Source organism: Eublepharis macularius, chromosome 18 (assembly GCF_028583425.1).
Source record: "Eublepharis macularius isolate TG4126 chromosome 18, MPM_Emac_v1.0, whole genome shotgun sequence".
NCBI classification, from domain to species: domain Eukaryota; kingdom Metazoa; phylum Chordata; class Lepidosauria; order Squamata; family Eublepharidae; genus Eublepharis; species Eublepharis macularius.
In genome coordinates this window covers 20,382,733-20,395,227 of record NC_072807.1, presented here as the reverse complement: position 1 = coordinate 20,395,227, position 12,495 = coordinate 20,382,733, and the positions used below count along the sequence as shown (strand labels likewise).

At 44.7% G+C, this 12,495-nt stretch overlaps 1 protein-coding gene across 1 annotated transcript in view; it reads left to right on the top strand.

Annotated features, from left to right (window-relative positions):
- Positions 1 to 12,495, top strand: part of IGF1R (insulin like growth factor 1 receptor) — a 192,476-nt gene that overhangs the window by 125,145 nt on the left and 54,836 nt on the right. The window contains exon 3 of the mRNA XM_055002168.1: positions 9,398 to 9,707. Within this exon, the coding sequence (XP_054858143.1) occupies positions 9,398 to 9,707 (310 nt within the window). The remainder of the gene's footprint in view (positions 1 to 9,397; positions 9,708 to 12,495) is intronic.

The following is a 12,495-nucleotide window of genomic DNA, read 5'->3' as shown; positions in this document are numbered from 1 at the left end:
ACACCGAATGGTTGAATGTTGGCTTAGTGGAAATATTATTATGCCAGTCGCTGTCATGTCTTATAATGTCTGTATTCAGACCTGTTTTTCTGATGGGCACAAACACACTTGTTGCCATGTTCACTTTGCCTTCTGTCTGTCATGCGTGGACTGACAGTGTCCTGGTTTGGGAAGCCTTCAACCAGGCTATGCGGACACCTGGGGAAATTAGATTTTTCTTCCTTCTCTCATACATGGTTTAGAATCTAGTTTATGGGGAGAAAGCCAGCCAGCTCTCATCTGCCCAGGGGCCTTCTTTCATAGGCCATGGCAATGATGGATGCCTTCCCAAATGAAGCGCTGAATACAAAGGCAGATAAAGGTAGGTAGAGCTTTGTGGGGCACGGCAAAAAGTTGTGTTCGGGCCCATCTTAGAGAGAAGTTTGTCATGATTGAATATGACCAGTGAACGTTGTTCACAACAGCTCTTCTTAACACCCACAACATCTTCCCTTATGTGCTGTAAGTAGATCTCAGTCAGATATGATAAAGATTTTAAGTTATATTGTCGAAGGCTTTCACAGCCGGAGAACGATGGTTGTTGTGAATTTTTTGGGCTGTATAGCCATGGTCTTGGCATTGTAGTTCCTGACGTTTCAGCAGCAGCTGTAACTGGCATCTTCAGAGGTGTAGCACCAAAAGACAGAGATCTCTCAGTGTCACAGTGTGGAGAAGATGTTAGCAGGTAATTTATATCTACTCAGGAAGATGGGTTTGGGCTGAGTCATCCTGTAAGAGTTTTAAGTTATGAAGAGATGACAAGTGGCGTATAGTTGCCTCTCAAATGATTCCTGTGGAGGGCTCTTAACTTTGGAGAACAGCAGGCCGGCCGACTTCAGCCACGTAATGACTCGTGTTACTGAACATCCACGGCCAAAGGCTTCTCAATCTGGTTTAGTAGGTAGCCAGAGCTCAGGTGTGTCCGTTGACTTAGAGTTGGCGCATGAGATGAGACGTCTAAGGAGGAACACGCTAGAGGTTTATAAAAATGATTAATGGGGTGGAGAAAGTGGATAGAGGGAGCTTTTTCTCCCTCTCTTGTCATACGTGAATGGGTAGGGCACCCAGTGGATGGGCAGTAGGTTCAGAACAACAATAATATCAGAAATACTTCTTTACTCAATGAGTTATTAAATTGTGGAATTTGCTGCTTGGGGATGAACTGATGGTCAGGAGCACAGATAGGGTTGCCAGGTTGCCAGCTCCAAGTTGGGAAATTCCTGGAGATCTGGGGGGTGAAACCGGGAGAAATCTGGAGAAAGTGGGTTTTGGGGAGGGAAAGGACCTTGGCATGGCTTAATTCCATAGAGCCCACCCTCCAAAGTAGCCATTTTCTCCAGGTGAACTGATCTGTGTGGCCTGGCGACCAGTTGGAATCTCCAGCCCCTACCTGGAGACTGGCAAACCTAAGCACAGATGGCTTTAAAACATGGATTAATGGAGTAGAGAGGTCCATCAGTTACAAGTCATAGTAACTAAAGCGGGTACCTCCATATATAAAGGCAACCAACATCTGAATGCCTGTACTAGGAGGCAGAATCAGGGAAAGGCCTTGTCTAGTAAGCCTCCTAGAGCAACTGGATGGCTGCTATGTGAAACAGGATGCTGGACTCGATTAACCACTGGTCGGATCCAGCAAGACTAACCACGAGATGGATAGCCAGACCATCCCCTTCTTCAGATGGTCTCTTCTGACAATCATCACAGACTAAGGTTGCCAGGTCCAGGTTGGGAAAATCCTGGAGATTTGGGGGGTGGAGCCTGGAGAGGGCGGGGTTTGAGGAGGAGAGGGGCCTCAGAATGGTTATAATGCCATATTGTTCACCAGGGCTTTTTTTCTGGGAAAAGAGGTGGTGGAACTCAGTGGGTTGCCCTTGAAGAAAATGGTCACATGGCTGGTAGCCCCGCCCCCTGATCTCCAGACAGAGGGGGGTTTAGATTGCGTCGCAGAGGGCAATCTAAACCCCCCCCCCTCTGTCTGGAGATCAGGGGGCAGGGCCACTGGCCATGTGACCATATTCTAGAGGTTACAAAACTCTGTTCCACTGCGTTCCTGCTGAAAAAAAGCCCTGGAGTTCACCCTCCAAAGCAGCCATTTTCTCCAGGGGAACTGATCTCTGTCGCCTGGAGATCAGTAGTAATTCTGGGAATCTCCAGCCACCACCTGGAGACTGGCAACCCTACTACAGACTCTTTGCTGGTGAATGGTTTTATTATTCAGATCGTGGGCATGGGGCAGGGTAGAACTGAAACGCAAGTGTTAAAAGTTAACCCTCCTTTTATGCCTCCTTTAAAAACCCAAATTAACCGTATGACTTCATGAAACTGGTTAGGTTGCAGCCTTCCCCGCAATGCTGAATGCTGTTGCCTGGCTCTCTGTCATCACAGTGAAATGAAACGCAGCCTGCTGTTTCTTGAACACACCTCAGAGGGAGTAATTACTTGAGCTTGTGTTTTATGGTAAAATGGTGCGTTGCGTTGTTTGCTTGGGAGAGTTAAGATGAACATAGGCCAGTATCACATTTGCTTGTGCTAGTGGTCTTTATTTCATTTGCGAGGTCCGTCCTTTAATCAGGGAGTGCCGTTCATTTCCATTCCGCCCCCTGCAATCTTTTCCCGAAGCCAAAGAAAAAGGGGAACAAATTTTAACTTTGAGGATTAGTTTTGATTTTAAATGTAAAGGAAACTTGTTTATAGAAACGTTGTGCTGAAGAAACCGATGCCAGATTGTGGCTTGCTAAACTCAGGCTGAAATTTTAAAAATTCAGTGTGAAGAAGACATCTGGGCAGTATCTAGCTTTTTAAACGAATAAATTGTGAAAAATTGTGTACATGAGGATGAGCTACAAAACTTGGTTCCAAGCTGCTATTTTCAGTATAGACAATAAAGCATTGCAACATTACAAAACAGTACATTTTTAAAGACCTCTGTTCCAGTTGAATTTAGATATGGGCACGAACCAGGGAAGAAAAAACTGTGCGGTTTGTGGTTCGTCGTGTTTCACGAACCACACACTTTTACGAATTTGCCCCGGTTCATGAACCAGTTCGTTTGGTTTGTGAAAACATCACTTCCGGGGTAGGAGAAGGTCACTTCCAGGGCTGCAGAAAGCCCATCCCCCTGTTGCCTAGGAATCTGATTGATTGGCTCCAGGCTGTCTGCAGTGACGAACCAAAAAAAGAACCAAACGAACCACTCTAAAAGTTTGTGGTGGTTCGTCAGAAATGGGCTCTGACGAATCACTGGTTCGTGAACCATGAACTGGCCTGGTTCCTGATGAATTTTGGTTTGTGCCCACCTCTAGTTGAATTATAGTGGTTTATGTTTGTGTTCCAAAGCAGCTGACCCTGTGAAGTAGGTTAGGCTGAGAATGTCTGGCTGGCCCAATGGCACTCAGCAAGCTTCCACGGCAGAATAGGGAGTCGAACCTGGGTCTCCCAAATCCCCGTCCAACACTAACCACTACACCACATAGTTCCCAAAATGAATTTGGGTTCAGTAGAACTGAAGGGCTAGATGGAACTCTTTGTTTGCTGTTTGTCTCTCCTAGTTTTCCAAAACCTTCCCAAAGACTGCAGGAGCACAGATGGCTGTATACAAACGGCAGGACTTAAAAGCGCAGGGAGATAATTGCTTGCAATCCTTAGCACCACGTAATGGTGGTGAGAATAAAAAGCTTTAAATATGGCCTTAGCAGGTGATCCCCCCCCCTTCTCTGTTTTTCAGAAAGCTTCTAATTGTGGTTTAATTATCAGAAAGAATAGGAAGCCGTTCAGCATTTGATGCCTGGTGTTATGACACTTTGCTTCCTGTGGGTTCCTCTTTACAGAAGTGTCTTTTTAAACAAAAAAGCTTCTCCAGTAAAGAGGAAAATAATTTTTCTGGTGGAATGTGATAGAGAAGACTGGAGATCTGAGTTGCCAACGTCAGTAGATGACCGTTCTAGTTGATCCATTAAAATCAAAGAGTGACGCTGTTTCACCTTTTCCAAATGCATGCTCTCCATTGCTACTTAAATACGTCCCATTTATTTTACAAGCCTGGTTTGCTTTTTTAACTGTTGGAACGGGTTTGGGGTGGGGACGAGCTGTCACAGTGTCTGTGTGGGAAATGCATCCGGCTCTCCCTCGTACCCACCCAACCCCGCACTTAGTCACCAATTGAGAAGACCCAGTTGTTGGTATTGTGGATGGAATTGTTGGACTTGAACCAGAGAACTTGGGTTCAGAACTCATCCAAGTCTGTTGCAGCTGGCTTCAGGTTTCGCTTATCCTTCTGCTTGGCTAGATTGTTGTGCGGATAAAATGCCACCAGCTCAAGTTCTGCCCGAAGCAGCTCTGGGAGGGTTTACCAGTAGTCATAATACAAGGGCCAGGAGTATGTTTGATTTCTGAGACTGTCCTGGGGGTGTGTGCGCCTGGGTCTGGGAGTGTGTGCACATGCAAAAGCCTGCGCTGATGAATGTATGAGGATTATTTAGGAGATAATGTTTCTTTGTGTCCACCTTTGAAGAAGGGTGAATTTGAAGCCTTCTACTGTCCCCTTCTTCTCTTCCTTCCCTAACAATTCTGAACAATTCTGATCTTAGCCAATCTGGGAAGCAAAGAATATAAACAGAGGAAGCAGTTGTCATAGAATTGACAAGGAGCTCCGTATCCATAGGGTGCTCTGTGCCAGCCCTCCATTTCTTCCATCCTGTGCTCTGTTGCCCACCCTTTGTTGTTCTGCATTTAGCTGCATTCATTTGGGAGTGGGACCACCGCACAGTTCTTGAGTCCCTTCAGCCAGCAGCTGTTATTTCAGAGGAGTGCGTAACGTGTGAGTTTTGCTCTTCCTTTTCTCTGTGAACGGGAATTTCAGTATTTTAAGTCTTCAAAGTATCTCTGAAGATGCGTGCCCTGTAAATGGCTCTGCTGTTTTTGTATAGTGCGGTGGTCTTACCGCAGGTGCTGTCAATATAGGCTTCCCAATTGCCAGGTGGGGAATTTCCCAGCCCCTCCCTCGAGAAGCTGGGGAGTGAGAGAAAGAAAAGTCCTCCTTAGTGACACTCTAGGAGTTTTCCCTAGAATCTATGGTATGTACTGTAGAGATTAAGGGGAATTCCTATATGATCACTTGGAAGTGACGCCACATCTTCCCCAAGCGCCATCCTCCCCAGACAGTGCCCACCAAATCTGGCATTTGCCTAAGCAGTGTTGGGAACTCTTTGTTTCCACACCACTTTGCATCTGTGGAGTTCGGTGTTTAAATCCCAGTCTTCCCCATGCCAAGAGATAATGTGATTCAATGAAGAGCTGTATATTAGAAGTCCCACAAGTCGAATCTTGCTTCCACTATGTACTTGAGCCGGCAAGCCACTAGCTAATGTAACACACAGTAGGTTCATACCTTCTTCTTCACATATATTCAGATTCCCTTCTTTTTGCATCAACTCGTAACTTGCTCTTACACTCAGTACAAAGCCATAGTTTGCTCTCTTACCTGTTCTGGCTTGGAAGTCAAGCGCAAGCCATATTTGCTGTTTTGGGTGCAGTGCCAAGCTGTGGTTTACCATGACATAAAAAGGGAATTGCAGTGGGCATAGGAAGGGAGGGAGCCCAAAGCTTGTTTATATGCTAGGTCCCCTGAACCACCTCCCTCCATGTAAAACAGGTTAGCATTATCTTCTCAGAGGGGTAGCTGTGATCATTGGTAGATGACAAGCATGTTAAAAAATTTCCATCTAATATCACAACACAGCCTCCCTGTTATTAATGCAATTAATTTGTTTCAAAAGGCTGTTTCTATGTCATGCTCAGACTCGGGGCTTTTTTTCTGGGAAAAGAGGTGGTGGAATTCTCAAGAGGGAAATGAGGGGAACTAAGGGGTGAGGCCACCAGACACTTGAGTATTGTTGAGAGGTGCCGGAACTTGGTTCCACCGAGTTCCCGCTGGAAAAAAGCCCTGCTCAGACTGTTATAATACACTTTCTTTGAGAGAGAGTGGAAGAGCACTCTTCCATTGAGGTTCCTGTCCCAAATCCTTTTTCTGTTTTGTCTTTATAAGTGGAACCAGGCAATCATGCTACACCCCCCCTCCCCACTGACACTTGGCTGTTTTTCCCCCTTTGGAGCGTGTTTTCAGAACCAAATTTTTGTTGAAGTATTTTAGATGGGTAGGGATTTTTTTTGTAATGGTGGGGGAAGGAGGAGGAAGGCTTGGATATCATTTTACAGGAAAGGAAAGGATCTTTTCAAAAACATCCCACACTTGGCAACATCGAGTCTGCCCGCGTGCCACTGGTCCCCTGCCAACGTTGGCGGAGGCTGTGTCCTCTGCTTTGCCAGAAGTCTTACCCTCCTGGCTATGGTTTGTTCCTCGCTCCCTCGCAACTGAACTGTTTGTTCACCTGATTGTTCTGTTTCAGCCCCACAGAAAATCCTAGCTTTTTTCCTTTTTTTGGTGGTGGTGCGGGGGAAGTGATAAGAAACATTCCTCTGTCCAAACAACCTTGAGGCAGACCTCAAACGGGGCCCAGCTAGGTGCTTTCCCCTGAAAATTAGTGATGCTGTATAATGCTTCAGGTTTCTCAGCACCTTTTGGTGACCCACCCCACAACTTAGCTGGTTCAGTAGAATAAGTGCTATCCTCTTTCCAAATGGTCAAACTTTCGGCACTGTCACTCCAAGTGGTAGCTCCATACTCCAAAAGAGAAGGCACCAAAGGGCAGTTCTCATCAGTAGAACCTGAAGCTCAGCTGTTACCTTAGTAGGACTCTCTCATTCTTGAGTTAAGTCCTCAGTTAAATTCCCTCTACTTAGAAAACTAGCATGGCTGGGAGAAAGGGGTCTCACCCAATCGTCCCTATGCCATTAGTAACTTTCTGCTTATTTGTTTTAGTTCATTTTTATCCCATCTTTCTCCCCAAGGGGGATCCAAAGCAGCGTACATGATTCTCCTTGCCTCCATCCCCCCCACTTCACAACAACCATTTGAAGTAGGTTAGGATAAGAGTGTGTGACTGGCCCAAGGGCCCCCAGCAAGCTTTCATGGCAGAGCAGGGAATTGAACCTGTGACTCTCAGATCCTAGACCACCACTCAAGCCCATTACATCACATAGGCTCACACTTGCAGAGCTTTTTTGATTGGACCAAGGGGAGCTTTAAGCCATGTACACTGCTTACTTTGCTGTCTCAAGAAAGTACAGTTCAGACATAGTTTGAGCACCATAGTGAGAATTAGGCTTGCATAAAGGCACAAAAGACCCTTGTTCTCCTGTCCCAAGAGAAATTTAGATGCCGCTCTATCTGCTCTGGTTTTAACTCTGGAACTGGTAATTGATGAGGCAAATAAGAGGATGGATTGGGTCCACAGGCTGACATTTTGTGCAGTATCAAACGTGTGTTTGCATGTGTTTGTGGGAGGGCAGAATGCGTTAAGGTTTGCACTCTGAGTAGATAGCACCGGTGCCCATTTAATTGTAACTTTGGTTATGTTTCTAGGAATGCGGGGGATGCCGTGTGTCGTTGATGGCGTTTGGGCTCAGTTGTCTGGGCACTGTTAGACCTGATCAGTCCATGTGGTATCCTCCGTTTCGCAAAACCATTGCCTGAATGAGCGCACAGTGCAATGTTCTTCTTACATATCATGTGCTTGGCTCTTCCTTGTGCGTGTGTCTGGGGCTTCGCTTTGGTATCCTTGTGTGAACGGGAAACCTTATGACAATACTAAATCTTAAGTTTTGGCACTTGTGCAGAACTGCAATCCATCTGCCTGCAAGACACGCTGTCTGGAGTTGCTGAAGAAATCTCTTAATAGCCTTGGAGACATCTAATATTTACGTACAAGGAGATTGAGGCACGGCTCGCTGCAGGCGAAGACGTCTGGCATCTGACTGGAGAAGGCCTTGCGATGCTGACTTGCCACCAGCTGGTTATTCCAACCCTTTGTTCGAGGGGATAATTCAAAATGGTGGCTAAGTTACCTTTAGCCTAACTTGAAAAATTAGCTGCCACCCAGGCTGTGTTGCTGTGAGGTCACATCGTATTCTCGCGCTAAGTTCTCAAGGGGAAGAACGCATTGGCCATGGAATGTTGACATACTGTGCAGCTGTTGTGAAATAAGGGGAAATTCAGGCTGGCTGGGGAAAAAACTTGTTCCGGCATCAGGGCTCGAGATTTGTAATCTGTGGATTGAGGTTGGGGGTTGAGCATGCAAGCGGAGTGACATCTGGCAAAAGTTCCGGTCCCTCATGTACAACTGTGCTGGGAACAGCGTCCCAGAAGATGTCAGGGGGCTCCTACTTTCCCAAGTATCCGATGAGGCTGCAAAACAGGAGTTATTCCAGAATGCTTTGGGGGGCAGCTTGAGCCTGGCAGGGGTGTCAGGATTGTTTTAGATTGGGTTTTTAGTATTTCTGTACATTATTTTAATGCTTGTTTTACCAAACAATTTTGAATATGATTGTTATTTGCTTTGGGCCCTGAGATGCTCCAGCGAAAGGCTGGTACACCAACGTTTAAAATATATAAATAATGTATTGAATAGCGTTCTGTACTTTTTTGAGTCAATGGAACATGTCCGTTGCAACAGACGGAGGCAATCTAAGTGAGTACACGGCAGAAGTAAAGGTTTGAATCTGGGAGTTTGCATCCCGCAGCTTGTACTGTGCGATGCAAATTTTTCCATGATGTTGGTTAATTAAAGGATGGTGATGATGCAGTCTTAATCAGCTGCCATTAACTGTGGTAGCTCGGCAGACCTTTAATGTCTAGAGGCAGGAGACCTCTGAATTCCAAATGCTTGGAGTCAATGGGATGGCCAAAAGCTTTGCCCATCTTCGTTGCAAATTCCTTGGGGGCAGCTGGCTGGTGATTGAAACAGAATGCTGGATCAGCCTTCAACCGGAGAAAGGGACTTCTTGATCATGGCACCAAAATGATGGGAAATCCCCCTCAAGAGAGATTCATCTGTCCCCCTCTATCACTTATCTTCACCCACTGGCTAAGATAGTGATAGAGGAAGACAGACGAACATTTGTTCCCTTATGGGGACTCCCCCCCACCCCAGTTTATTTTTAATTGCTGTTTTTACTGTTCTTAATGTTTGATTTTTAATTTCCTTTTTCCAGCTGTTTGCTGCCGTGCGGTCCCTTATTGGGTGGAAAGGTGGGATACAAAAGTTTTAAATAAATACATGGATAGGTGGATATTTTGTTTGGGATCAAACAAGGGAATTCTTTCTTAGGAAATGAACAGTTTAGGAGGTAAACTCGGAGATGGACCTGTGCTACTCCATGGTGATTCTGTGCCCCCACCCCTTGCTCCTGTTGATTATAAGATGTGCCGCTTACCTGTGCTGCTTTGGTGTCTTTGCAGTATGTCCCAGCTCTTGCGGCAAAAACGCGTGCACAGAACAGAATGAATGTTGCCATCCGGAATGCTTGGGGAGCTGCACGGCACCAAACAACAACACTGTTTGCGTGGCTTGCCGCAACTACTACCACGACGGGGCCTGCGTTCCCACTTGCCCCCCCAACACCTACAAGTTTGAGGGCTGGCGCTGCATCACGAGGGAGGCCTGCAAAGAACTGTCAACGGCTGCACCGGATGACGAGAAGTTTGTGATTCATGATAATGAGTGTGTGCAGGAATGTCCTCCTGGATTCATGCTCAATGATTCCCAAAGGTAATACTTACTCCCTTGAAGAAAACGGAAGCATCCTACTTGAGACAGTTCCTCTGCTTATGGCGCAACCATAGTTTCAGAGTTTTAGATATCCGCGTCTAACTTCTAGTTGATCAGCTCCAGGTTTCTCGGGTTGGCAACTGCCTGGAGGAAAAAACATTCTGACCCTTTTAATAGAGACTTAAGAAGATGTTATTTACCAGTGTTATGTTACTTACCTCCATTAAAAAAGGTAAAGGTAGTCCCCCGTGCAAGCACTGAGTCATTACTGTGCAAGCACTGAGTCACATCATGGCGTTTTCATGGCAGACTTTTTACAGGGTGGTTTGCCATTGCCTTCCCCAGTCATCTGCACTTTACCCCCAGGAAACTGGGTACTCATTTTACCGAACCTGGAAGGATGGAAGGCTGAGTCAACCTTGGGCCAGCTACCTGAACCCAGCTTCCACTGGGATCGAACTCAGGTCGTGAGCGGAGCTTGGAGTGCAGTCCTGCAGCTTACCACTCCGCGCCACGAGGCTACTTACCTCCATAATTCACCTGCAAATGAAGGGACAGGATATTTTTCTTTGGGACTGTTGGCAACACTACATAAGGGAAACTTTTACAGTGCAATCTTAAACAGACTTACTCCAGCCTAAACCCATTGATTTCAGTGGTCTTAGATTAGTGTAACTCTTCTTAAGAGTTAATGTAGATTTTATGGTGTCAGTGGAGTGGCATGTGTAGGGCTTCAGAAACAGTTCCTTAGATGCTAAGTTAAGACTGGTTTGTATAGGCATAAGGGTTATGGAGCCATGTGGAAAAACATAAGACCAGGTCAAATGTTAAAAACTTTCCCCTCTAGATTGTACTATTCGGATTGCAACCCTTATCCTTTCTGATATGCTGTAGTTTTCTATCGGCAAGGAGAGGTTTCTTGCTATTTATTCTATGGGGAAACATTTTTAAAGATCACATGCACACCTCTTTATTTATAGTGTGGAAGTAGTACAGTCCAGGTATATAAATCGAATGTTGTTGTTGTTATTAAGTAATAAATAATGTACTTGAACTAGTATTACAGAATTCAAAACAAGAAAAGAATATTAGACGTGATACAGAAAGCAGATATAATGCAGAAACATAGTATTGCAGTAGTATAAAATAATGCAGTGACTTCAGGGATAAGCCGTACAGCAGATAGATAATAGTGGTACAATCCACAGCCCCTTTCTCTTTATGAGCTCCTTCCTTTTTTTTGTTTTGTTAAAATTTTTCTTTATTTAAACTATAAACTACATACCACAACACAACAAACAACAAACATAGAGAACAAGAAAAAACACACCGTTCTAAATATAACACACTAACAATACCTATATCTATAAAATTAAGAAGAAAAGAAAAAAGGAAACAAAACCCCCTTAAATTACACTACAAGTTGAGTTCTGATTTTCTCCGCAACAAGTATATATCATTTCTAGAGTCCAACTTAAGTTAGTCACAAGCCCCCTCTTTTTTCTATTGTTCCTGTTTCTTAATCCATAAATCCAGATGTTATCAAATCCTTGTTATCCATTTCATGCAAAAAGTTTAATAATGGTTTCCATTCAGTCAAGAAGTTAACTAATGTCCTTTCTCTAATTAATGCAGTAAGTTTTGCCATTAACACAAACTCCAAAACTTCTGTCAACCATTGCTCCACTGTAGGCAATGTTGTAGTTTTCCACTTTTGTCCATAAAGTATTCTTGCTGCTGTAATAAAGTATAAGAACAGTGTTCTAAAACTTTTTTCCAACTGGCTGTCCATTATTCCCAACAGAAAAGTCTCTGGTTTCAGCTGAAGTTTAATCTTCAAAATCTTCTGAATCGATGATTGTATCTGCAACCAAAAACTCTTTGCTTTCTTACATGTCCACCACATATGAAAAAATGTCCCTTCTTGTTTAGCACATTTCCAACATACATTTGATGCCCCCTTATGCATTCTAGCCAATTTTGCAGGAGTCATATACCAACGATACATCATTTTGTAAAAAAAATTATTTAATACTGGAGCTTAATGTAAATTTCAGCCCTCTTGTCCACATATTTTCCCATTTCTTTATGAGCTCCTTCCTGAGTTGTATAGGCGAGGATTTTCTTTTAAAGTGCCAGATTCCCTGAATATATGCAATGAATGTTGCCCCTAAGCCTGTGGGGTATCAGGGCACTGGCTCTAGAAGAGCTCCATTGGACTACCAAGAATGTTGAGACACTCCAAATTTTTATCATGCAGCTGCAAAAACAGCAAATTCTTAGGGCAACTATATCAGATGCACCACTCTGATGAGGTGATGGATTATTATTTTCAGGCCCTGGAATGTTGTCCTTTGGGAGGGGGCACTGTGCACGGCTTTCTAGATGTGACACCTGGCTTGCCCTAGCTTTTCCTCTGAAGTAGTGTAAACAAAGTCTCGCTTTCCCCTGAAGAGCATCTTCTTTGCATACAGGTGCAAAATTGTGATCTCTGCCCCTATCTAGCAGCCAAATATTTACTCGGGCAATGTTTTCTCCTCCCTGTTATCTGGACATTTGTGTTTTCAAGCTGTTAGAAACAGTCATAAAAAAGCATAGTAGGCTTATCTTATCTGCAGAGGAGTGAGCTAGCAGGAAGGGGCAGGAATTGACCACTCGAATGGTTCAGCTTTCCCTTCCCATCTCCCTGAACGAGTGTTGATAGTTGCGAGCATGGGTCTAAAAATCTTTACCCCCCCCCATGCCGAATGTCCTCTGGCATGCATCAACAGTGCTTCATGTTGGAATA